At 35.6% G+C, this 25,398-nt stretch overlaps 1 protein-coding gene across 2 annotated transcripts in view; it reads right to left on the reverse strand.

Moving 5' to 3' along the window:
* NLN (neurolysin (metallopeptidase M3 family)) overlaps positions 1-25,398 on the reverse strand; it is an 82,880-nt gene that overhangs the window by 14,339 nt on the left and 43,143 nt on the right. For both annotated transcript variants that reach the window (XM_004678254.2, XM_012721954.1), the window contains 5 exons: positions 24,881-24,983; positions 24,123-24,283; positions 18,861-18,996; positions 16,476-16,842; positions 9,825-10,026 (listed from right to left, as the gene is read on the reverse strand). In XM_004678254.2, coding sequence (XP_004678311.2) covers positions 9,825-10,026; positions 16,476-16,842; positions 18,861-18,996; positions 24,123-24,283; positions 24,881-24,983 — 969 coding nt within the window. The remainder of the gene's footprint in view (positions 1-9,824; positions 10,027-16,475; positions 16,843-18,860; positions 18,997-24,122; positions 24,284-24,880; positions 24,984-25,398) is intronic.

Genomic DNA, 25,398 nt, shown 5'->3' on the forward strand with positions numbered 1-25,398 from the left:
CATCCTTGAAGAGATTTAAAGTGAAAAACTTGTGTATCAAACGCTCACTGTATATAAAGAGTAATAGTGAGGTTTCTTACTTTTTCCCCTCTGTCCTGTAGAATTTGCAGCTTTTAACCTCTAGATTTAGCACCAAAAAGTGAGGTTTCTTATCTGACTTCCTCTAAAAAATGGCAGTGGCTTTTTTTTTTTAACAGATTTTTATTATTTATGTATGCATTCAAGAGCTGGGATGTAGGCCAGAGAAGTAGGGGGTGAGAGGTTCACCAGACAGAGTGGGAAGCAGAACAAGAGACTGACTGAAATACACTGCTGAAGGAGCAGCAGGAGAGACAGGTGAGGTCTGCTGCTCCATGTGGGTCAGTCAGCTCAGGGCCTTGGGATCCAACTCATGTGCAGTGGCTGGAGATGGCTTGACAGTGCTAAGCCTTGAACCACTATGCCTTAAATACTGCAAGATTTTCAAACAGCTGGCTGTGATGAGCCTTTGAAAACATTTATTCTGGACCTGAGATTCTGTAATATTAACTTCAACATTTCCCAAAAATTATAGCTTTCAAATAAATACTAATAGCAAATAAAAGTGAAATCACAACACCAGGTAACACTAGACAATATTTTGATGAAAACAGAAATTTTGTGTATCTTCACTAGATGAACATAGACTAGGGGGAATTACCCCCCAATTAAGAACAAAATGCACTTAGAAAAAGAGAAGCTGTCTATGGTGTCCGATCTCATCTGATCTAGGAAGCTAAGGTCGGGCCTGGTTAGTACTTGAAAGGTAGAAAGACAGAAGCTATTGTAACTCATGAGTTAAAATGGAATAAAATAAGAGTTAACAGGCAGTTATGTCACACAGAGAGGGTTTATTCAGAGTCATCTTGTGGGGGACAGAGCACAGTGAATGAATGAACGGATCAACAATGCCGTCTAAAGAACAAAAGGAAATGGTTGCAAGGAGTTAAAACTAAAAATAACTGCTTACCAATTTCCCGAAAGTTAGTCATGCTGTTTCTTGCGTGCCCTTTGGGCAACAGAAACTAAATATTTCTTGAATGAGGAGGACAAAGGTCCTATAAAATCCAAAGCTTAATTTTTAGCAAACAACTAAATTCTAAATAGAAAGGATTCCATAGTCAGCCACCACAGGCAAGTCTTAGGTTCCAGCAGCCCAACTTGTAAAACAGCACAGCTGCTGAATTATGACTCATCACCTGCCAGCATACAGTTCCAAAAAACCCTAAAAAGTATTTCATGTAGTTTCAAATGTGAACAATTTGAAGTTGTGAAATATAGTAGCAAATGGGTCACAGTAATTTCTGGGGCTAATGTACTTCCTAATAAAGCAGAATACTTAAAAGTAAGTGCAAAATGATACAATTTGCAAATCATGTTGCAGGTGACACTTGAAAAAGTTTTGGAGCATTATTGTTGCAGAAAATAGTTTTATAATAAAAGCCTAGAAAACAATGAACACTTAGATTCCTGCTTGTTTAGAATTAAGAACTTCTAACGAAGCAAGATTTTTCTTTATTACCTTTTTAAACAGGTAATAGGATGCCTAAAATATATTCCACTATAGATTTTACAGCAGATGATTTGATGCTATGGAGAAATTTCACAATTGATACAACACAGTGAGAGCTGGAGCAAAATTAAATGAAAACAATAAAAAAAATTCAATAAACTCAAATAAAGTAAAGTTTAAGAAGTCATGTGAGGTTTTGGCATACATAAAAACCAAAATCCTACGAGTTATTATTCTAATTATGAGACCAGTTGCCTTTAGTAGTTATAACTGAAGGTTTACTTTTATGATTACAAATTTCAATTCAAAGAAAAGACACTTGCTGAAATCAGTCAGTATACTGTGCTTACAGAAAAGAACAGGCCTCAGGAGAAATGACCCTGGTCCCCTAAGTAACCCCTAGCAAGTAGGGGATCTTCTTTTCCAGACCTGTCTAATCTACTCCTAAATCCAAAGATGATGGAAAAGTTTATATAACAAGGTATTTAAAAAAAAGAAGAAAAGTGCAACTATCTCATAGCCTTTGCCATAGACGGTCAGAAGGTCTACTTTTGATTTCACGTATACCAGCAATCACTAGGAGCAGTGACACAAATAAAGAAGACCATGAATAATGACACTCTTACTTTTCTTACCAACCTTCATAACAGTTCAATAGGTCAGTATCATCACCATCATTTAAAAGACTGGCCCAAATTGGCTACACATTTCTGACTAATTTATACATATACAAATTACTTTCATTTAGATGAAAACAAATAAAAAGTACTATTCAAGCTCAAGTGACTATTAAGCTAGGGAGGATTTTTTTTTATTACTGCATCTCTAAGACCTAGCACATGACCAGGAAGTTGTAAATTGGCCATCAAATAACTGTGAACTCAGTGAGGTTGTAAGAAGAATATCTCTGTGTGAAGACCCAACCTTCATCAATAAGAGATTTTTCTCTATGATTATACTTGACCTGATCTCTTAGGCTATAATCTAACATTATCTCTCTACTTTCTTCTTTCAATACTTAATACTTAACCTGTATCATTTCACTTAATAATGTTCAGGTTTTAACGTTTTTATCTTTCATGTCTTCTACCTAAAATCTAAACATTAAAGATACTGTATTTTAATTTTCTTTTGCACTCCATCCTACTATGCCAGGTTTAAAATATCAGACACAACAAATAATTAATAATGCTGCTTGGTATGTTCAACTAAACATTCCTTTTTTGCTTTCATTTTCATTATTGAGGTAACTATTTATAACCCTGTACATGATTCTGGTGAATAGGTTCACACCTCCTCAGATGTATGGTATCACATCACCCCCACATGGAAGTACCCATATTCCTTTAGGCCACTGGGCCCCTCCCCCTACACCCCCATTCCAACCTTCCTCTTACCCCTTCCACCCCTAATTCCACAGCCAATCAACTAAAGCTTTATATTTTATTTTTTGTAATTATTTTTAAAGACACATGTAGAAAATACTGTAAGTAAATAAAAGAAAGAAACATGTTCCCAAATCAGGAATGAACAATTTGTATCATCAAACTGGCCTGTGTCTTTAGTGCTCACTCTATATATATGTATGTATAAACAAACAAATAAAAATAAAATAACTAAAGTGAGATTCTGAAAGAAATCACTGATATAGACAGAGAATACAGAATAAGGTGGCTGACTATGGATGTTTTGGTGGTGGGTGTGACAATAACTATACCTGAATGGGGAGAACCAATACTTCCAAAATACTATCAATGATATAAACTGGTGGTATTTCAATAAAAAAATTAAAACAGACAAACAAACAATCAGAAACTATAAAGTGTATAGAGTTTGGGGGAGGGAGTAGAATGTACCAGGTTATAGATGGACGTTCACTGTATTTCAGGACTATAAGAGGTCACTTTATACCAAAGGAAATGGAAAACCAGAGGAAGTCATTCCTTAACCATGAGCTTACAAGAGATTGCTTTAGAGGGAATGTCATTTAAGAAACTCAGGAGAAAGAATTCATCCAATAGAAACACACACTTGGGATCAAATTCAGGCCACATGACACTCCTGTCTCTTGCATGAACTAAGAGTCAAAAAATAGGTAATAAAGTAGATAGTTGAAGAACATGGTATCAGATATTTATGGATCATGTGCCCATTCTAAGCCTTAGTTTTTCAATTGGAAAAATGGGGGGTGGGTGGGTGAGATGTAACAGTACAATAAGATACAGATGGGTAAATCTACTTCTGAGAATACTGTAAAAAAAAAAGAATAATCTAAGGGATCAAGTACAGTACAAATGTTTGGTAAATTTTAGATACTTTTACTCTTTTTCGCTTGCCAGTTGGACCAGGTCTAATCTTGGCTGGTTGACCAAGCTGTCCTTGCTTCCTCCAAGTATCTATATTCCTTGATGTTAATGCTGAGATAAATATAACCCCATTCTCTGCATCTAATCTGCTACTCCCAATACTGTAAATTGCTCATTTCATTGGGGTTTTAGGAATCAAATTTCAAGTAGGCAGTAATCACTGAAACATAATAAAAACAAACACAAATCTGATATTTTTCAGTCACCTTCCAGAGATTTTTATCCAAATATACTGAGGATAATTGTTTGTGAATTTTATTAAACTGAAGTGATAGTACTTTGCCTCACTGGCAATTTTCTGCTCCTTTTAAGTTATGACTCATGATCCCAAAGAGGATGAATTATATAGAAGTATAGTCACAAGAACACTTCAAATGTGTACAGTACTTTATGCTTTCCGAAGTACCTTTTCATGTGTTATTTTATTTAATCTCCCCAGGTCTCCTGGAACTAGATATGAGATATATAAGATTTACAGATGTCCCCACTTCATGAACATGAAAAATGAGATAGTTCAAGAAGGTCAATTAACTTGCCAAAAGTCACACAGCTAGACCCACAAAAATATGATGATTTTTAATCCTGTGTTTCTGTCACAACACTAGGGTACCTTCTAAACAGAAATAGGGTATGTTTATTTACATCAGAATCTACTTCAAAATACTTAAAACAGACAAGGTGTTCTATGATATTTTGACCAAATGAACAGATTATTTGAAATCACCTATTTTGAAGTTTATTATTATTTTTTTGCCTTTCTATACTTTCATTTTTAATTGAGAAGGCTTTATTGTAATTCTAAAGTGTTCCTTTAAAATAATTATCTTTTACAATCCAAAATTTGTTACTGCTCTTAATACACAAACCAACATAGATATCACAATGGAAGCTGTTAAAAAGCACTTCTTTTCTGGTAAGTTCAAACGGACAGTGATTACTGAGAACCCAAACCACAATAAAGACATGAAACAGGAACAGATACTAGAGATATCACCTCTTAGATGGCTATCTTCAAAATTACCTACTCTGTAGTATAAACACAAAAAACATGAGTGAAACTCATCTCCTGAATGATGAGATAGGAGACGTATTGAACTAGTGTATCTGCATATTTGAAAACTGGATGTTCCTGTCGACACATTTAAATATTATGACGACAAGCTCCAACGAGCTTGTCTGGTCTTCGGGCTAGCAAACTGCCACAGTGAACTCAAACACTGAGTTGCCATATCTTAAAACCAATCTACTGAATGTATATAGTAAACATTTAATTCACTATATATTTCTCAGATAAGTGAAAAGTCTTATTGAACACAAAGTTACTAAATTCTACTTATTGCCATGTAGTTTAGGTCAGTACATGAGTTTTTAAGTATTATAAACCTGGAAATATATGTCCATTACTTTTAAGAGAAAAGTAATGACCCCTGGTTCCAAATAAAATTACATTAAAAGATCTTAAAATATTACAGACATTTGAAAGGATTAATAGACAAGAAATTTTTCAAAGATAATCTCATGGACAAATGACTAAGCAAGGGTTTGTACTAACATGTTACTCATCTGTATGACACATTTTGTGTTCATGAGTGAGGTTAGAGGCAAGCTCAAAGACTTGAATATTGCCTACTGTTTGATGAACAATATATATGTATATATAGATAGTTCAGTCATTCTGAAATGACATGGTGCCAAAAAATATTTTCCAATACCAAAGTGACCACACAAAGTATGAAACAGTGTGAAATAATGAGAATAAAAGAGCTATGGAGAATTATACTGGGAATACATGGTAACCTCATGGCATTAAGGTTAAAAGAGAACTGAGTCTGAAAACAAAAGCAAGCATTAAGAACACTGAAAACTCTATTTGAAGATCACTATATTTAATAAATTTGGTTGTGACACCACACCAAATTACTTCTCACAAAATGATGAGTTGATAGTCAACATCTAAATAAGGAGAAAATTGCTATAAAGCAGGAGCCCTTAACTTGGAATTAATCACTGTCTGGGCTTCAAAGGTCTGTTAAGTTTTTGAAATTCTAAGTAAAAATTTGGGCATATGAGGGGCTATCTTCTGCAAAAGGTATCCAAAACTTAAATCAGAGTTTCCTGGGATCCTCAGAACCAAAAGTTAAGATCCATAACTCTAAAAGGAGGCCACCATTTGTCTATATACAAACACACAACTGGGCCTTGGGTAATACTGCTAAGTGTGAAATTAAGAGAAGTATTTAAAATTTTTTAATTATTCACAAAAATACTTTAGAAAAATAATTAAAGGAAATGCCAGCCACAGAATGGACACTGAGGGAAAATAAACATTTCAGGAACCCTATTGCTGTGAAAATAGTCTTTAAAATTATCTAAGAAAAAAAAATGTAGGTTATTCTGATAGTTCTTTTCCTTGGATTAAACAGAGCATAGAAATGGCTATATCAAGACTTAATCTATCTGAACAGATTTATATCCTCTTCCCTTTTATTATTTTTTTAAATAAAACATGGCAGCACCTGGATATAAAGAACTGAACAGTTTTCAACAAAGGTGACTACATTAGTTTGGAGGTGAGTGGGTCCATTTTTGGTTATTATACTTAGCAGGGAAGTGATAAGTCTAGGACCGAACCACACATATCAGGACAACAAAATACTGTATCATATTCTGCATAAATACGTCCTGCTACACATTTGCATAAATAAAAAAAAATCTTAAATTGAGTCTTGAAACTAACTCCATTTCACATATTTTTGAGCTACAATGTTTTTCTATGCAACTTTAATTTCCTGGATCAACTGCGTAAATCAAACTAAGACTAGAGACTTAATAGAAGTTTCCTAGGAGGTATTCACTAGTCACCATTTTAGAAAATCATGTCCCCACTGGTGCTCTAGACTGAATGTGCCTCCCCAAATTCTCAGATTGAAAACTGAATTATGTTATGCTGATAGAAGGTGGGGCTTTAGGGAAGTGATTAGGTCATGAAGGTGGACTCCTCATGAATGAAATCAGTGCCCTTAAGAGAGACTCAAGACCTCCCTAGCGAGAGGACACAGTGAGAACAAGGTGACCTGTGAGTCAGGAAGCAAGACCTCGTCAGACATGAAAATGTCAGTGACCTGATGATACTGTGGCTTTTAATTTCCACAACTATGGTAAAATATTTTTGTTGTTTATAAGCTGCCCAGTGTGTATTGGCAATAGCATTCTTGGGCTTGAGTTGACAGCACATACCATTTCTATCAGTCTACAGTTGTTGCTACTGGATTCTGGATTATTTACATTAGAGTAAATCCCTAAAATATTTCATTATATCTTAGTACTTAGCCATGCCTAGGCATTACCTTTGAAAAAATTTAAAAATCCTTAGTTTATGTTTGGTGAGGATGTTTCACTGATTTTTAGAACAACTGTCTATGTGTAAAAAAGTTACTGAGGGAAAAATTAGTAAAATCCAAAGTGTGGAATTTTGTAAGGAATATTATTGGCTTCTTATCAGACAAATGTACTATGGTAATATAAGATGTTAACAGGAGAGGAAAAGGTGAGGGGGACATGGATAATTTCTAATCATTGCAATTTTTCTGCAAATCTAAACTATTCTAATATCAAGGTTATTTCTTAAAAGGTTTACTTTTAGGGCCTTCCCTGGTGGTGCAGCGGATGAAAGCACTGCACTAAGAAGCTTAAGCCACTTCCGCATGAGTTCGATCCTGCCTGCCCCGAGGAGATCCACATGGTGTGGCAGACCTCTCCTGACCCGCCCGTTGCTCCCCTCAGTAGTGTACTGCGTCGATCAGACTGTTCTGCTCCCTAATCTGTCCCTAGTGAATCCTCTTACCCTCCGCATCTCTGGCCTGTACCCCAGTTCTGTATGAATAAATAAATAAATCTTAAAAAAAAAAAAGGTTTACTTTTAGAGATGCATAGAGATTTCAAATTTAGAAAACTGTTCATTTCTGTTAATATCTGTATATTAAAGTGTTAGGATAAACTGTTAATGGTTAAATGTTGCTGTGAATGGCATGAGTTTATCTTTTTTGATTGACGAATAGTATTTGACTGTATATATATGTATGCATGTATACACACACACACATATATATACACATATACATACACCACATCTTGATTCAATCATCTAGTTTTGGGCATTTGGGTTGTTTCCAGGATTACCTATTGTAAGTATTAAGTAGTGCTATGATAAACATAGGAGCTGGAAGGGATTATACTTAGTGAAATAAGTTGGAAGGAAAAAGAAAAATATCGAATAGTTTCACTTACAGGAGGAATTTAAGAGAACCAAATAAAATGGGGGGGGGAGTTTATTTTTATTACAATACAAAACACAACAAAACAGTACAAAAACAAACAGATAAGTATAAACCAGAGAGATCCTGCAGGGGAGGGGGACAGAGAGGGATCAGAAGGAGGGAGGAATGTGGGGGCTGTGGGGATGACAGGAGTGGGAGGAGGAAGTAAACATTGTTCTAAAATGAATAATAATGTAAATATATTTATTAAAAATGACTAAAAATAAATTAAAAAATGGTTAAATGTTAACAAGTTCACATGGTTTATCCTAGAATGGTCTGAGTCTAGGTTCCTGGACTGTGTTACAAAATTATGTTATATAATTAAGAATAGGCCCTCCCTGGTGGCGCAGCGGGTTAAAGCACAGCACTGAGAATCTAAAGCCTCTTCTGCATGAGTTCAATTCCCAACTTGCCCTGGAGGTGACCACATGGCGTGGCAGACGTCTCCTGACCCGCCCGCTGCTCCCCTCAGCAGTGTACTTCGTCGATCTGCCTGTTCTGTTCCCCGCTCTGTCTCTGGTGAAGCCTCTCACCGCCCCTGAGCCTCTGGCCTGTACCCCAGTTCTGTATGCACAAATAAATAAATCTTAAAAAAAAAAAAAAGAATATATGTACTTTTCATTTTCAGAAATAAAGAGAAATCAGTTGCAATTCATTGCACACACACCAGTGCTCCCTGGCAAATTCCCACATGGTTATACAATATTATGTATGATTTTCAATTGCGTATTATAAAGGAAGTTTTTAAAAAACAGTCATTATTAAAAAAGGAGTAGAGTTGTAGATGGTTGGGAATCACTGAACTAAACATAGCGTTTAAAAGTAAGGAAGACTATAACAGTTTATCAGTGGAGGTTATATTAAATTTCTATGAAGAAAAGAACTAAGAGGACTCTAGGGATAGCCTTTTTCTCACATATGGTAGTATTCAATGAAACCTTTCTATCATTAGATAAACCTCTGAGTATAGATAGTCTGTGAAAGAGCACAGGAACATAATAAAAACTTATGCCTCAATGGAATAATAGTTTACTCTAAGAAAGGATGAAATTCTGCCATTTGCAACAATAAGGATGGGATTAGAGGTAACGTATTTAGTCAAATAAGTCAGATGCAGAAAGATAAACACTGCATGATTTCACTCAAATGTGGCATATAAGCAAAAACAAGGAAATGAAACAAAATCAAGATAACCCAAATCCAAAAACATGTAGACTGTAAGATAAAATTAGTGGCTACCAGAAGGGGAGGAGTAGGGAAGTGTAAACTGGGTAAAAGGGGTCAATTACATGGTGAAGAACTGATAGCCCAATTCTACCCTGAAACTTCAGTCCAATTCTAGGCTGAAATGTAATACAGAAATACATGTTGCCTTATATAATGATGCACAGCTGAAACTTACATAACATACTGTATTGCAGTGCTACTTCAATTAAAGCTTTTTTTTGTGTGTGTGTGTTTTTGCAGAGGCTTATGAAATTTCTGAACGTGTTCAGATTCCTAGAAAACATGTTAGGTGGAGACACTTGCATGCAACAGGGGAAAAAAAAATTGGAAAAGCAGGAGGTAGGTTTACTACAAAAAAGAAAAAAAAAAAAAAGGACTCACCTGTGCACAAATCTGATGCATGACATGACCAAATTCATGGAAGTAAGTCCTCACCTCATCATGCCTCAGGAGAGAGGGGCGCCCGGCTAGTGGCTGTGAGAAGTTCACCACAAGGGCAGCCACAGACATCATGCGGCTCCCATCAGGGAGGAGACAGCCAGGCTGCAGACCAAAGCAGGCTGCGTGGTTGTATTTTCCTTCCCTGGGAACCACAAGCACACTAGGTGAGATGTCAGCATATTCTCTAGCAACATCACTGTGGACCTGTAGCTACTCTCAGTCATGCATAGTTGATAACAGAGGACCCTTTGAAACATTTAAGTCACACTTCAAAATACAGAAAGTCAACATTTAGGGACCTTCCCTGTTGGTGCAATGGGTTAAAATGCAGCCCTACGAACTAGCTGCAGCCACTTCAGCATGAGTTCAATCCCAGGCCAGGGAGGTGACCCCCACAGCGCAGCAGACCTCTCCTGTCTAGCCCACTGCTCCCCTTAGCAGTGTACTTCATCAATCTGCCTGTTCTGCTCTGTCTCTCTGGTGAATCCTCTCACCACTGTGGCACCTCTGGCTTGTACCCCAGTTCTGTATGCTTAAATAAATCTTAAAAAAAAAAGGTCAACATTTATTAAAATACTAAAACTAAACAAAAACTCCACTATCCCTTCACAAGTTGTATCTCCATGATGCCCTTTGTACGAATGTACTCTTACATACCCACCAGGTACACAGCTGATGCCACATTTATTTTAATGGTTTTCTTCTTCAAACATGGAGTCACTGAACATTGGTGTCGAAGCATATTTGAGATAATAGATATAGTTTGACTCACTACGTAGGTTTTCTTAAAATTAAAATTGATAAATATTAAATGCCAGACAGAGTTCATAAATATTAACTACCTGTCATTCAAGGAAGAAAGAATCAGTCTCACAAATTCCCTATTTTTACTGATCAGCTATCGGCCTACAGCAATTTGTTAAAAAGTCTTACTGGTATTTAGAGTTGGTTCTAGCACTTGCATTTATCCTCTCTCTCCAGCTATCATGATTTTAAGTTAACTGAAGCCTCCCTTTTCTGAAGAAAGTTGCGATTTACAATTTTCTGGTGTGTTGTTATACAGGTGGAAGCCATGTCCTTTCTAGTTTTATATATCTTAATAGAAGCTGGAAAAAGACTATTTTTTTTTTTCCGGTACGTGAATAGACTCACTGAGAAAAGATAATACAGAAAAATAAAGTCAAGGAAAGACAAATTTAAAAATCAGTCCCAAACTGTAATGTACTATTAGTCTATTAGTAAAAATAAAAAAATAAAAAGAAGGAAAGAAACGTATTCCTAGAGTAAAGTTTAATGGTTCATAGCTTCTGGAGAGAATATCACTAATCAGTACAATATGGCTCAAGCACAGACAACTTTATAATTTGTGTTTTTTTTCTCAGACTACCTAAAAATGGTCTGTTTGGAAAAGATATGCTGAGCTTATAAAAGGAATCTGTTTACTTTCAGATCCAAAGATTAGTGTAGCAAAGGATCACTGAATAGGCCCTGCCCTTAAGACCCAGGGACACAGATCCTACTTAAGACTGATGCTTAATGAGCACAACAGAGAATTTCCTCCCCTGACTAGGATAATAAGCATGCACTAACAATAGCAGTCTGCTGCTGAGAGAACAGTAGACGCCATGTCATGGACAAAAATGAAGTCATATAAAGAACAAGGCAAGGATACTATCTCTCATTACTCCTTTGTAAACAGACTAGGAAGTAAGAAATAAAGCTGTCAAAGATGACACGATTGTTCATGTAGAAAATCTGAAATATCAATAAAAAAACTCCTGGAAATAATAATGAGTTAAAGCAATGTTGTAAGATATAATGTCCATATACAAAAGCCAGTCACTTTCCTGTATATCAGCAATGAACTTTTGAAATTTAATATTACTATTCTATTAGCCCCCCACCCAAATGAAAGACTTAAATGTAAGTCTAACAAAATATGTGTAAGATCTATGTGAGAAAAAGTATAAAACCCTGATAAATAAAATCAAAGAACTAAATAATGAGGAGTACTTGATATTCATGGGTAAGATGACTCAATAATATTAAGATATCACTTCTTCCCAACTTTGTATATTCAGCACAACCCCAGTGAATATCCCAGAGAATTATTTGTAGATATTAACAAATGATTCTAAAATTTATATGGAGACAAAAAAAAAACAAAAATCAGAATAGCTATGTAGAAGAACAAAGCCAGAGAGTTAATACTACCTCACCTAGTATAAAGTTACACTACCCTTACTTAAGTTACAGCAATCAAGACAGTGTGGTACTAACAAAGCAACAGACAACAGTTGATTCTAGAACTGCATAGGCCTACATAAATGCTCTTTAACAAGGGAGTATAGTTAATGGAACAAAGACCTATTTTTCAATAAATGGTGCTGATACAACTAAATATAAACATGTAAAAAAACTTAAATAAATCTAGACGAAGATCTTACATCTTTCACAAAAATTAAGTCAAAATGGATCAGAGACGTAAAATGAAAAAAGATAAAATTCTTAGAATGTGGCATAGGGAAAAGCCAAGATGATCTTGAGTTTGGCAATGACTCTTTAGATACAAGCCCAAAGGTACAACCCATGAAAGAAAGGATATCAGTAAGTAGACAATATAAAAAGGGATTTTCAACAACAAAGAAAACCAAACTGATAAAAAAAAAAATAAATAAATGGGGCTCTCCCTGGTGGCACAGCAGGTTAAATTGCAGCACTGCAAGTTTGCTGCAGCCGCTTCAGGGCAAGGTCAATCCCCTGCCCTGGGAGGTGACCAACACCAGACCTCTCCTGTCTCGCCTGCTTCTCCCCTCAGCAGTGTATTCAATCTGCCCGCTCTGCTCCCTACTCTGTCTCTGCCGAATCCTCTCACCACCCTTGCATCTCTGGCCTGCACCCCAGTTCTGTATGCATAAATAAATAAATCTTAAATAGAAATAAAAATAAATAGACCAAAGATATCAACAGAAATATCACCAAAGGAGCTATATATATAGACAAACAGGCATATGAAAAGATGGTCCACATCACATGCCACAGTGCAAATTAAAGTGACAAGCTACACACCTATTAGTGTGCCACAAGTCCAGAACACTGGCCTGGTAAAAACATGGAGGGATAGGAATCTCATTCAGTACTGACAGCAATGCAAAAGAGTACAGTTTAGAAGACATTTTGATTTTTTTAAAATAAAAATAAACATACCATAACCAAGCAGCAATCATGTTACTTGGTATTTACCCAAAGAGCTGGAAATTATGTATGCACAAAAAGCTGCACACAATGTTTACAGCAGCTTCATTTCTAATTGACAAGATTTGGAAACAACTAGGATCCTTCAGTAGGTGAATGAATAAATGGTGGTATAGCAGGACAATGGAATATTGATCAGTACTAAACAAGAAATCAGCTATCAAGTCATAACACATGGAGGGATCTTTATTGTGTATAACTAAGTAAAAAATGCCAATCTGAAAATACTAAGTACATATGATTTCAATGACATCATATTCTGGAAAAGGCAAAACTACTGACAAAGTAAAAAAACCAGCAGTTTCTAGAGGTAAGGTGGAGAGAGGGACAAACTGCAGAGCACAGAGGATTTTGGACAGTGAAAATATTTTGTATGATTCTATAGTGGTGGATATATGTCAGTATATACTGCCCAAACGCACAGAATATACAACACCAAGAGTAAACCCTACAATGCAAAATGGGTGCATCTGATTATGGGTGTTTATGATGTGGTAATGTGTCAATAAGTTCATCAATTGTAATAAATCTACCACTTTTGAAGAGGGATGTTGACAATGAGGGAGGCTGTGCATGAGTAGGTACAGAAGCAGTGGGAAATTTCTGTACCTCATGCTCAATTTTGCTGTGAACCTAAAACTGATATAAAAAATAAAGCCTATTTTAAATAAATAAAAGTCAATAACAACAAAAAAAATTTATCAAGGTTGAGTGAGTGAGCTCAGGGAAGGGAAGGCAGACAGAAGTGTGAGAGTGTGGGAGAACCCTGTGCACTGAGTCGGATAAAATTTTCAGCTAGCCCAGCCTCTGGGTGTTTGGTGGACCCATTACCAGTACTTCTGGAATAATTTCATGTAGATAGTTGGAAATGTGCAGGTCTAACTAAAGTAACGGGAAAAGCCCATACTTCCATATTTTATAACTTTAGGCAATTATGAAACATCATAAATCAAATTTGTGATGTGATAGTAATAACGGTGCTACTGAGTAGTCAGAGAGATAGCAGTTGAGTAGCTTTCTTCGAAAAATCTTTGGAGAATTAAAAAACCTTAAGAATGACTTAAAATCAAAGACTTTCTACCAATTTTGAAACCACTGGTAATGGTTTTACCTGTTAAAAATAACTTATTTAATTTAATAGATTTCTTTATTCTGAGGTTATATCTTTTTATATTGTTTATAAAATAACTTTTCTTTAAGATTTATTTATTTATGCATACAGAACTGGGGAACAGGCCTGAAGCACAGGTGTGGTGAGAGGATTCACCAGAGACAGAGAGGGGAGCAGAACAGCAAAAAAAAGAAAGAAAACGCCGAAAGGAGCAGCGGGCGGGTCAGGAGAGGTCTGCCACGCCATGTGGATTACCTCTGGGGCAGGGATCAAACTCATGCTGAAGTGGCTTTAAGCTTCTGGTGCCGTGCTTTAACCCGCTGCACCACCAGGGTGGGCCTAAAATGACAATTTTTAAAAAGTGTCCTTATCTGGAAATCTTATTTTGGAACATTTTTGGTTTTGTTTAAGAATCTCAGTGTTTGAGTTTGAGCAATAAAAACTGAAATGTGATTTTAAAAACCCTGGACATTCCTAAATGTATTCCAAATATCCGCTTTTAAGTAAATTAGACAAAGCCAAATGCCCAAAAGTAGATGACTGGATTAGAAAGATGTGGTACATATATACAATGGAATATTACTCAGCAACCAAAAAAGAGAAACACATGTCTTTTGCAGCAACTTGGATGGAGCTGGAAAAGATCATGCTTAGTGAGATAAGCCAGAAAGAGAAAGAAAAATACCGGATGGTTTCACTCATAGCAGGAGTATAATGGACCAGGCGAGAAAATAACAAAAATAATGAACAACCATAGACCAGAGACATTCTGTGGGGGTGGAGTGGGGAATGGGATCAAAAACGGGGGGGTGGGGGGGGAATGCACGGGACTATGGTGGTGGCACAGGGGTGATTTGGTGATGTGAAACCCGTGGGGATTACAATCGAGATGGAAAAAAAAAATGTGCAAAATGATGTAAAAATAAACTTTGTAATAAATAAAAAAAAAAATTAGACAAAGCAAACAAGTCAATCCATTTCACTTTATAAAGCAAGCATATAAGGTGATAGGAAGTGAGTAATAGGCAACGTCCCTTACACAGATTACCCTTTGATGCCCTCTACTACAGTACTGCTAGCAATGGCCAGCTCTCTAAGTAAAAAGCCAATTATATCTTGGAAGACAGCAAGATGGACCCTGGAAAGAAAATCTGCAAAGAGTTACAGGAGGTTCTAATGTTGAAGGAATTTCCCTGAAAGAATTCTTGGCTTAAAACTGTTTCCTGACACTTTTCAATTAAAAATAGACCATCTAATTTGACATGCATTTATTTTGGGGAGATATGATATCAGAAGTTAAAGTAAGCCCATGCACTGACTGGATGACATAGTTATCTTGTCTATTCCCAGCAGCTACCTGAGGTCATCCGAATCAGTGGACTAAAAACTGGTATGTGCTATTGAACTAGGAGTCATTATAGTTTTCTTTGGTGTATTTAGTAAAACAGATCAGTAATTGTAACTGACTGACTATATTTTAGAAAGTAGCCCAGAGAGAAAGTGGTCTAAATCCTTTATGTCTGATGAATCACTTGCGTTCACCACTGCCACGAGTTACAAAGGTCATCATCTTCTTTTTACTTCTGAGTAAATGCCTAGGCTAGGTGATTTCTATATACAGTCTAATGTACAAAATAATCCTGTACAGGAATCATCAGTCCCATTTACAGGGGAGGACACAGTCTCAAAGAATTTATGTCACTCAATCATTCTAACTCATATTTGACTGACTATAAAGATTCTGGTATTTGTAATATATTATGCTGATACTCAGTCAGACTAAGGGGACTGGCCATAGATTTAAGGGTACTGGAAGATTATCTGCATAATGATCTGCATAATGAACATTTTTTGGATAATTTTAAATTAACTAAATGTAGTCCACAATTAGATAGTGATGTTAGCAGCTAACATTAAACTGTTGCTATATACTAGTCGTTTAATTAATGTTTTGCAGGTAATTAACTATTTTAATCCTTATAACATACCTACAAAGCAGGTATGATTAGTATTCCTTTTATAGTACCTGAAATATAGGTAAAGAAACTGAGGTACAGAAAAATTAACTTGCTTCTTAACTGACAGAGCCAGACATTCTGGCTTCTAAGCTTATATATTTAATCCTTTTATTAAGAACCACACATGAGAACTATGGAAGACAAAAGGCTTAATCTAGGTAGGAGGTGAATCCCTACGTTTCTTTCCAACAACGTGTTTCTTAGTACCTTGGATAGAGGTCCAAGTAGAACTGCCCCAGTACTTCTCCTGTAGCTTTATCCTTCACAGTGTAAAGCGTAACACTTTTATTCCACACATGAGCATCTGCCACTTGTTCAAATGAAAGTCCCAGCAACTCTTGATATATGTTCAACAGGCCTTCAGTAACCACTTCAATTGGGAAATATTCCTTGAGGATCTCTTGGTCTACGGAATACTTAAGTTCTTCTGTCTGTGTCATGTAATAATATAGATCCCAGGCATTGATTTTCCCATCATATTCAAAACCTTTCTCTTCACATTCCTTTTTCTTCAGATTCAAGATAAAATCTCGTTCTGCCTCACCCAGAGGCTTTAATTTCAGGCTTAAATCATCTGTGAGGAAATAGGGAAAAGTAATGATCAGTAGCTCTTGGAAGCAAGTACATTCACATATATACCCACCAGTGTTTGGTATGGTACCTGCTTCTTGGTAGTACTTGGTAAAGATCGGTCAGGAGTGAAGAAGGCAGAAGAGGAGAGGAAATGAGAGGAAGCAAAAGAAAGTGGGAGGGAAGGTTGGTAGAAAAAAGAGAAAGAGGAAAGGAAGGGAGAGAGGACAGGAAAGAATAAGGAGAAAAGGTTCTGTTATGACTGTACTTCTGTTTTCTTCGGGGTGATTTATTTTATGGCTCCTTGGAAGGCAGCAGCCTGAAGAGTGCTATGAGGAGAAAGGAGGAAGCTCATGGCCAATATATAGAGATCTATTTCTGATTAGGCCTGTGAGAGGTTATGTGAATACAGGCAGGGGGAGGACAACTCAGATGGAAACATGCCAATTTTAAATTAGAGGGAGAACTACTTTAAAGGAATTAAGTTAATCAGGTAGTTATTAAGGGAAAATTTCATTATATGTAGTCACCATGAAAGGAAAACATTCTTACCAGACCAGTTAACAACCTGAGCCATCCTCTTATAAAACATGTCAGAGAATTGGTGGCAATTAGCTGCTCACATCTTTGTTGTTTCCACTCAGTAGAAAAATTCATTGAGAAAGGACTTGATCTAATACCCTCCCATTCAACATACTCCCTAATGCAAGGTGGTGATTTCATAAAAGTGTGATGAATAAATGAATTTTATAATACAAATAGCTATTTACAAATAGCTATCATTTAATGGAGCACTAGCAACGTCACCTCTAATGCCAGCACACACACCAATAATTCATGGCACAGTCATAGCCACTGAGGAAAGAATAATTTTTGGGATGAAGTCTGATTTTATTTTATTTTTAAATTTATATATTCTTTACGTTATTGTTCATTTCCTCTCAGGTGTAATCCACATAAAATATCCACCACCAAGACAACTGAAATGTCACCATAGTCTCTTGTGCTCTTCCCTCCTGTTTGATCCCTCTTCCTCCCACTCCCCAGCTGAGTGTCACCAATTTATAGTTTTGAAGGCTGACTTTAACATGTCAACTTAAGTTAATAAAAGGACACCAAACAACAGACTAAACAAGAAAACTAGTTGTTAAAGGTAAATTAAGTCTAAAAGTGGTCAATGAGTTTAAAAGTCTAAAAAAATTATACTTTGGTAAATTCTGATTAGAGGAGATTAAAACGAAAATTACTGTCTTACTATGGCTATGTTATCAACCATTTTCACTAAGATGAAGGAAAAACAGAGTGAATGTTGGAAAAGTCACACCAGGTTGAGATGGGGACGGAGAAAAATGACAAAATACCAGTAACTAAGAAACATGGAAATAAAAAACATGGTTTGAAAATATAATAAAATATAATAAAAAAGTTATTATTAAAAAAAATAATAATAAAATAATAATAAAATATAATAAAAAACTTATTATTAAAAGAAAATATAATAAAAAAGTTATTTTAAATAAATGTCAATACAGTTATTAGTCAATAATACGGATGCATATTATTTTATAATGCTCTTGTACATTAACAAATGGATTCTGGACCATAAAATGTTTATCTTTGTTTACATTTCATTTTCATTTATATTTGTCATATTTCATACAAATTCAAGTAGCCATAGTAAGTAACCTACCAAATGCCTAATGGCAGTGAATAAAGTCAATAGTAATAGTCTTTGTTAGGCTCCTTGATGCCTTGTTAGACATTAGTATAAAAATCCCCATGAAGACACCAAGACAGAACGAAGTAAAGATTCTAATAGCAACATAAAAAATGAGTAACTTTTACAATCAACCACAGTATCTACAACCAAGCGCAGTATCGAATAATACAGCAGGTGATCAATACATTTTTCTTGTGAATGAAAAGTAGGGCTTAAAAGCCTGTACTAAGTAAGACCTGTGAAGTTGGTATCATGCAGCTACTAGGTGGTCAAAGGGAAGAAGAGTGGGAAGACAAGCTAACCGAGAAAGGCTGTTACATGGCTTGTACTCTTCGCAGTGTTCATTTCAAGGACGAAGTCTGCATGTGTGCTATAGCCAAGCAATTTGGCTATTTTGGCCCTCAGTGGTAGTAACTGCTGCAGAATCTTGGTGTTTTCCTAGTAGTAAACAACAACAACAACAAAAGCAGAGGTTAATGTTAACTGAATCCAGGTCACCAAAGGAAAAAGTTACCACCTGCCTCTTAGGTCCACAAAACTGTGTTAAGTATTTTCAGATCATCTCAACTTTAGCACTTTTTCCCCCATATCACAGTTATAGTATTTTTTAAAATTTACTATGCGATTTTATTTCTGAAATAATTAACTTTTGAAGTCTCAGGAGACAGCTATGAGGCTTAAACAAAATTTGGTTACTTTACCTTAAGAGTGAAAGTATATAATTAAGGACTATAGTCTCAAGGACACTTAATCGCAGTAATAGAACTATAAGAATACTGGCACTTAACTTTTTAAACTTGTTATACTATATTGTAAAATTTACTGTCTTAACTGTAACAGAAAAAAGTGTCGGCGAATGGTGACAAAGTGGAGAATTTGGAAACATTGGAATGTTTGTATGGAATGTAAACTGGAGCAGCTGCTGTGGAAGATGGCAATCCCTCAAAAAATTAAACACAGAAATACAATATAATCCAGCAATTCCACTTCTGGACATATATATATATATATATATATATATATATATATATATATGCCAAAAAAGTGGAAGCAGAGGCTCAAACAGTTATCTGTACACCCAAAATCACTGCAGCATTATTCACAAGTAGTGGAAGGAACCCAAATGTCCATCAATGCAAAGAAAAAAGGTATATCTATATAGTGGAATAATAATCTTAAAAAGTTTTTTTTTTCTCCTTCTTTTGATGTGATGACACTGGTTCACAACACTGTGTCTGATTTAGGGGAACAGATTCACACTTCTGATGTATGTTCACCACACCACCCCCAACACCCAAGCATCCCTCATTCTTGACCATAGACCCCTGGGCTCTTTCCCCACCTGGCTGCCACCCCTGTTCTGCCTCTCTCTCTAGTAGATTCAATTCTGCATTAAGTCTAGGGTTTGTTTTGGTTTAGCTTTGTCAGTTCCATTAGTTTTTTTCTCTCTATTTTACATAAGAATGAAATTGGTATTTATCTTTTTCTTTTCTATTTCACTTAGCTTCATGCCTTCCAGTTTTATCTATATTGCTACAAATGGCAAGAGTTCATCTTTTTTTTAAATAGCTGAGTAGTATTTCATAAATATGTATAACGTATCTTCTTATCCCACTCCTGTCATTGAATATTTAGGTTGATTCCATATTTTGGCTATTGTATACAGTGCTGCAATGAATATAGGAGTGAATATATTTCATCTGATTAGTGCATTTGCATTATTTAGGTAGGTAGATGTCTAGGAGTAGACTTGCTGGGTCATATGATAAATCTATTTTTAATATATTTCAGGAACTTCGATGCTGTTTCCATAGAGGTTGGACCAGTCCACATTACCACTAATAGTGCACAAGGGTACCTTTTTCTCCACACCCTTGATAGCATTTGTTGCTTGTTTTTTTTCTGATATGGGCCATTCTCACAGGTGTGAGGTGGTTTTGATTCGCATTTTCCTGATAAGTGATATTCAGCATTTTTTCAAATGCCTGTTGGCCATTTGTATGTTTTCTTTGAATAAGTGTCTATTTAGTTCTTCCCATTTCTAACTGGGTTGTTTTCTTTTTGTTGAATTACATGTGTTTTTGTTATAACTTGGATATAGGCTCCATGTATGTATGACATTTTTTCTCCCAGATTTTTAAGATAGTCTCTTTTGTTTTGTAGAACAGCTTTAGCTTGATGTAATCCTGTTTGTGTATTTTTACTGTTGTTTTTCTTGCCTTTGGAGTTGAGTCCCTAAAGACATCTCGGAAGCCAATGTTGTGCAGTATTTGCCTATTTTCTTCTATGTATTTTATGGTTTTCCATCTCACATCCAAGTTTTTAATCCATTGTGAGTCAGTTTTTGTGTGAGAGAGTAGTTTAGTTACTTTCTTAGATAGGTGGCTGTCCAGTTTTCTCAGCAACACAAAGAAAGAAATTTGAACATGCTAAAATACGGATAAAGCTTGAAGACATTACGTTAAGTCAAGCAAGTCAGTCAGAAGTACAAACGTTGTATGATTTCATTTCCATGAGGTTCCTTGAAGTAGTCATATCACAGAGGCAGAAAGCAGAAGTAAGGATGTGGTGGGTGGGGTGGGGGAGTGTGAAGTTAATGTATAATGGGTATGGAACATCAGCTGGGGCAGATTTTGACAAAACGCTTGGAGATCATGGTGCTGTTGGTTACACAGCAATGTGGATATACTTCACATCACAGATTTCAATTTAAAATGTTTGGGGATTTTTCTCAGTTTATTACAAGCATTTGCTGTCTTTTATCTGTATTAATATACAAATAATATTATTTATTGCTTCCTTAACAATCATAGGAGAAGCAATCTAGAGAAAGTAAATAAATGTTGACGGCAAAGAAAAACTTCCTCCAATGATTAGGAAAGGAAATTATTTACTTGGATTGTGTCTAAGGAAGTGTTTCTGAGGTCAGACTATCAAGGTTCCAATTTTGGATCCACTTTCTGACTGTTGACTATTTTCTCATCTGTAAGAGGTGGATAATAAAAGTAGGTATGCCTTAGGAGATCAAAAATATTCAAATGAGAAGTTTTGTAAATGGCACAGAAATGTGCCTGGCATAATAGTAAATAAACACTATATAATTACGTTATAATTATTATTATTTTAAAATGGAAACCTTGATATCAGAGAAACATGTAATTAATCTCCTAAGTACTAAAATAAATTAGTTTTTCTTTTATTTATTTTTTTTTTCAGTTTTCCAAGGCCATTCTCTCTTTAGACTATTAATTTTTACAAAGCAATTTATACCCCACTCTTCCTTTTAAAAGAATTCTCTCAGTTTTTGTTGGATACAAGATGATCTGACTACCATTCATGGCCTCCCCTGTGATATACAATGAGATAATGGACTGTGAATGAGGTGATGTGTGAAATTTCTGGGTCATCTCTTAACCATTTTGAAGTGTACAGTTTAGTGACACTAATTACAGCAATATACAAATCATCACTATTTTATGCTTCTAAAACTTTCCCTACATCCCTGAATGGAAGTTGGTAGCTATTAAACAGTAATTCCTAGATCTCCTCAGTCCCTGTTAACTATTAATCCTTTCCAAACCGAACTAACTTTTATATTCTTAGGTTACTGTGCTTTTGAGTGACTTTGTATGGTTTCTTTTCCTGTAAGCTAATGCCCACAGACACTGATACTAGAAATATGGTACTGCAAAGCAAAAGTGTTCAGGAGTGGACAGAGTGAGGGCTGTACTGCAGTGTCCGAAGCTAGTAACCCTCCTCAGACTATAGACAACAATTAAAACTATTGATTGTCATTCTTGGAAGGCAAGTCAATTTCCTGCCGAGTGTCTTAGGTCTAAGGGAATTGTTTGGGAAAACCAATGCCAGTGTGTGTTTGTTAATGTGTTGCTTTTGGAAAGATTACATGAGAGAGATGAGTTTAAGAAAGAACTATTTAGTTTGCAAAGATAGAAGGAGAAGAGTTCTGCTGATAGAGTTTCTAGTTAATGACCTACAATCTAGGGCTTCAGACTTAAAAAAGTTAAGTTGAGTTGTTGAATCATGTAGGTCAGTTTAAAGATGCTGCCTTCTTCACCATACCTACTGTTTCAGATGGCCCTGAAACTGATTCCATTGAAGAGATGAAGAACAATGGCCAGAATACAGGAGTCAGGATATAAAATAATTTGGCACATTTAAGAACTATGACCTGGCAGGATTTGAAGATACGCATTTGTAGTAGTTTGAACCTATAACCCCCAAAGATGCAATGATGTAAACAAACTTTATTTCAATAAACATAATTTAAAAAAACAAAAAGAAAGAAAGTGAGAAGAAGTATGACCAAAAGCGATTTAGGGTGCAGTTACTGTAACATGTAACTGAGTGGAAGCAAACAGATTAAGAAAACTGGTACTTCTCTGAGGGAATTTTATTACCAAAGATCTTATAAACCTGGTTTATAAGTTTGCAGTATTAATCCCTGGCGCAAAATCTCAAGATTCAAACTGGCATCAGCAGGAATCTATTCTAGTAGCTGCCCAGGAAGTAGTCTGGAAGATACTGGAAAAGAAAGAATTCTTTATGGACAGAACCAAGAACCATGATATATAACTGCTAAAGGAATTTCCTCAAGAAAGGAGATCCAAATAGCTCCAATGGATGATACAAGGATCCTTATCAGAGAATGAAATTCTCACAATTCCTAGCAGGCAGGTTTCTAAAAGTTGGTATATACTTGCTACATTTCCCATTCACCCCTGTCTAAATGGAAGTTTTCAGTGTGGTTATTTTATTTCTAGCCTACCAATGGGTTTATGTGTTAGGAGATAAATTTTCTTTCCTTTCATAGGTTGCTAGATCATGACAAGCTACAACTGGGAGACTATATATTACTCAGAGATCCTGGTCTTTGGATTTAAGACAGTTACTGGTTGGGATCTGACAGGTGGACAATGGGTTCAATGCATGGAAAAAAAGTTCTCCTGGTTACCTTCATAGCCAGAGAGGTACACTGTGATGGATCCAATTAGTTGACTCAGAGAATCCATTTCTAACTCTCCCTTTTGTCTTTTAATAATAGAATTCTTTTCACTGAGCACACTGCTATTAACTAAAGACTACTGTCTTCCAGTCTCATTTGTATATATGCCTATATGATGGAATTTTGATCAATGGGATGCAAATGGAGCTATATTAACATCTCTAGGTTTTGTCTTTAAAAATACTTGATCTGTACTTAATTACCCCTCTTTTCAACAGGCTGGGGAATGGTGACAACTGGAATCACCATGGTAGTCACTTGTTGGTGTCCCACTAGTTCTGGACTCTTAACTTGGGAAAACACAATTTTTAATTTACCTAACCTACTGTATTTTTACTAGAGCGGTTTATTCTGTGGTCATAACAAGCAGGCTGCTAGTGAGCAAGAAAAAAAGCTAAGTCTCACAATTCTAAATAATTAGGAGGCATAATGCTCATACAAGTAGGAACATCAGTTTCTGAGCTGATTTCAACACTAGTAAGCAAAGCAAACCATTTTCTTAAAATTGATCATAAAAACAAAATGCAAATATTTATAATACCTCTTTGCACCTTGTATTAAAAGCCATTTCCATCTTCCTTCTGGTTTCAGGAATACAACATTTTTTCATTACAGGAAAATAATGTGGATATTTTAAGGTAATTTTATACTTGTCATCATCTGTCTTTTCTAAAGTGTCAATGAAATCATCAGGAAGAGCACCTGCAAAAAAATAATTTTCTTAGACATCAATTTTCCCACTCAATTTGGGTTTAGTTAGCCTTGGCATGGTGCCTTTAAAAAGCATGAAGCATTTTGTCAAGTAATTGAAATTCAAATAAAATGACAATCCTTATAATACCATTTTGATGTTACTGGAATGGAGGTGGCAGTTAGAGGCCAGGCAGCTTAGAAGATGATAATTTTAAATAAGAATAGGCTTCATTCATTTGTTTATACAAACAGTATGTTGATGGATAACAAGCAAAATTATGCCAAGAAAGACCCAGAACAGAATAAAAAGATTGGTTTAAATTACAATATAGGGGGCATTTAAAAGCAGAAAAGGCTTTTAGGGTAGACAGTCAAGGCTACTAAATGCCAACTAGGTTACTAACAAACAATGTGAAATCTATGTCATGTCTCTAGAAAGAGTGTGCACTCTTATTAGCCTAAATTTTATGTGATATTTGGTCATCTTTTCTGGATAGGGTGGTAGGTTTAAGTACTGGATCATTTTTTTTAGGAATTCTTTGAACTTTGATTGAACACTGCCATTATCTTTACATGGTTTAACCTAGGAAAAGAACAAAATTTTACCAAGTTCAGCTCTGGAAAACACAAGGAAGGTGTCATCCTCATTGAGGTTTTTGTTAAAGTCAATGCAGAGCTCACTTATTCTTTTCTTCACTGCTTTGATTTCCTGAAACAAAGATACAAATGCAGGACTTTTAACAATCAAGTTAAACTTTCATTATTATTGTTATCAGTCAAGTAAATTTCACTTTCATATACAGACTAGCTTCTGTACCTAACTCTAGGGATTTACCTTCCTAAGAGATAAGCTTGATAAAATAATTTTCTGCAGTCTTCTATGTTGCACACATCAGTACTGTATACAAAAAGGTTGAGCTTAGTGACATACTAGAAATTACTCATATATTTTAAGAATTAAGCAAAATTTTCACTGAGCCAATCAGCATGTGGTGCTGAAGTAAACCAAGAGATAAGAGAGTTGGGCAATTCATTCTATGGCTGCTTTGGAAAAAAGGTCACTTAGTTTATTTTCTTTTAAAGATTTATTTATTTATGCATACAAGAACTCAGATGTAGAACAA

Source organism: Condylura cristata, unplaced genomic scaffold (assembly GCF_000260355.1).
Source record: "Condylura cristata isolate star-nosed mole 26May11 unplaced genomic scaffold, ConCri1.0 scaffold00007, whole genome shotgun sequence".
In the NCBI taxonomy this organism is placed as follows: domain Eukaryota; kingdom Metazoa; phylum Chordata; class Mammalia; order Eulipotyphla; family Talpidae; genus Condylura; species Condylura cristata.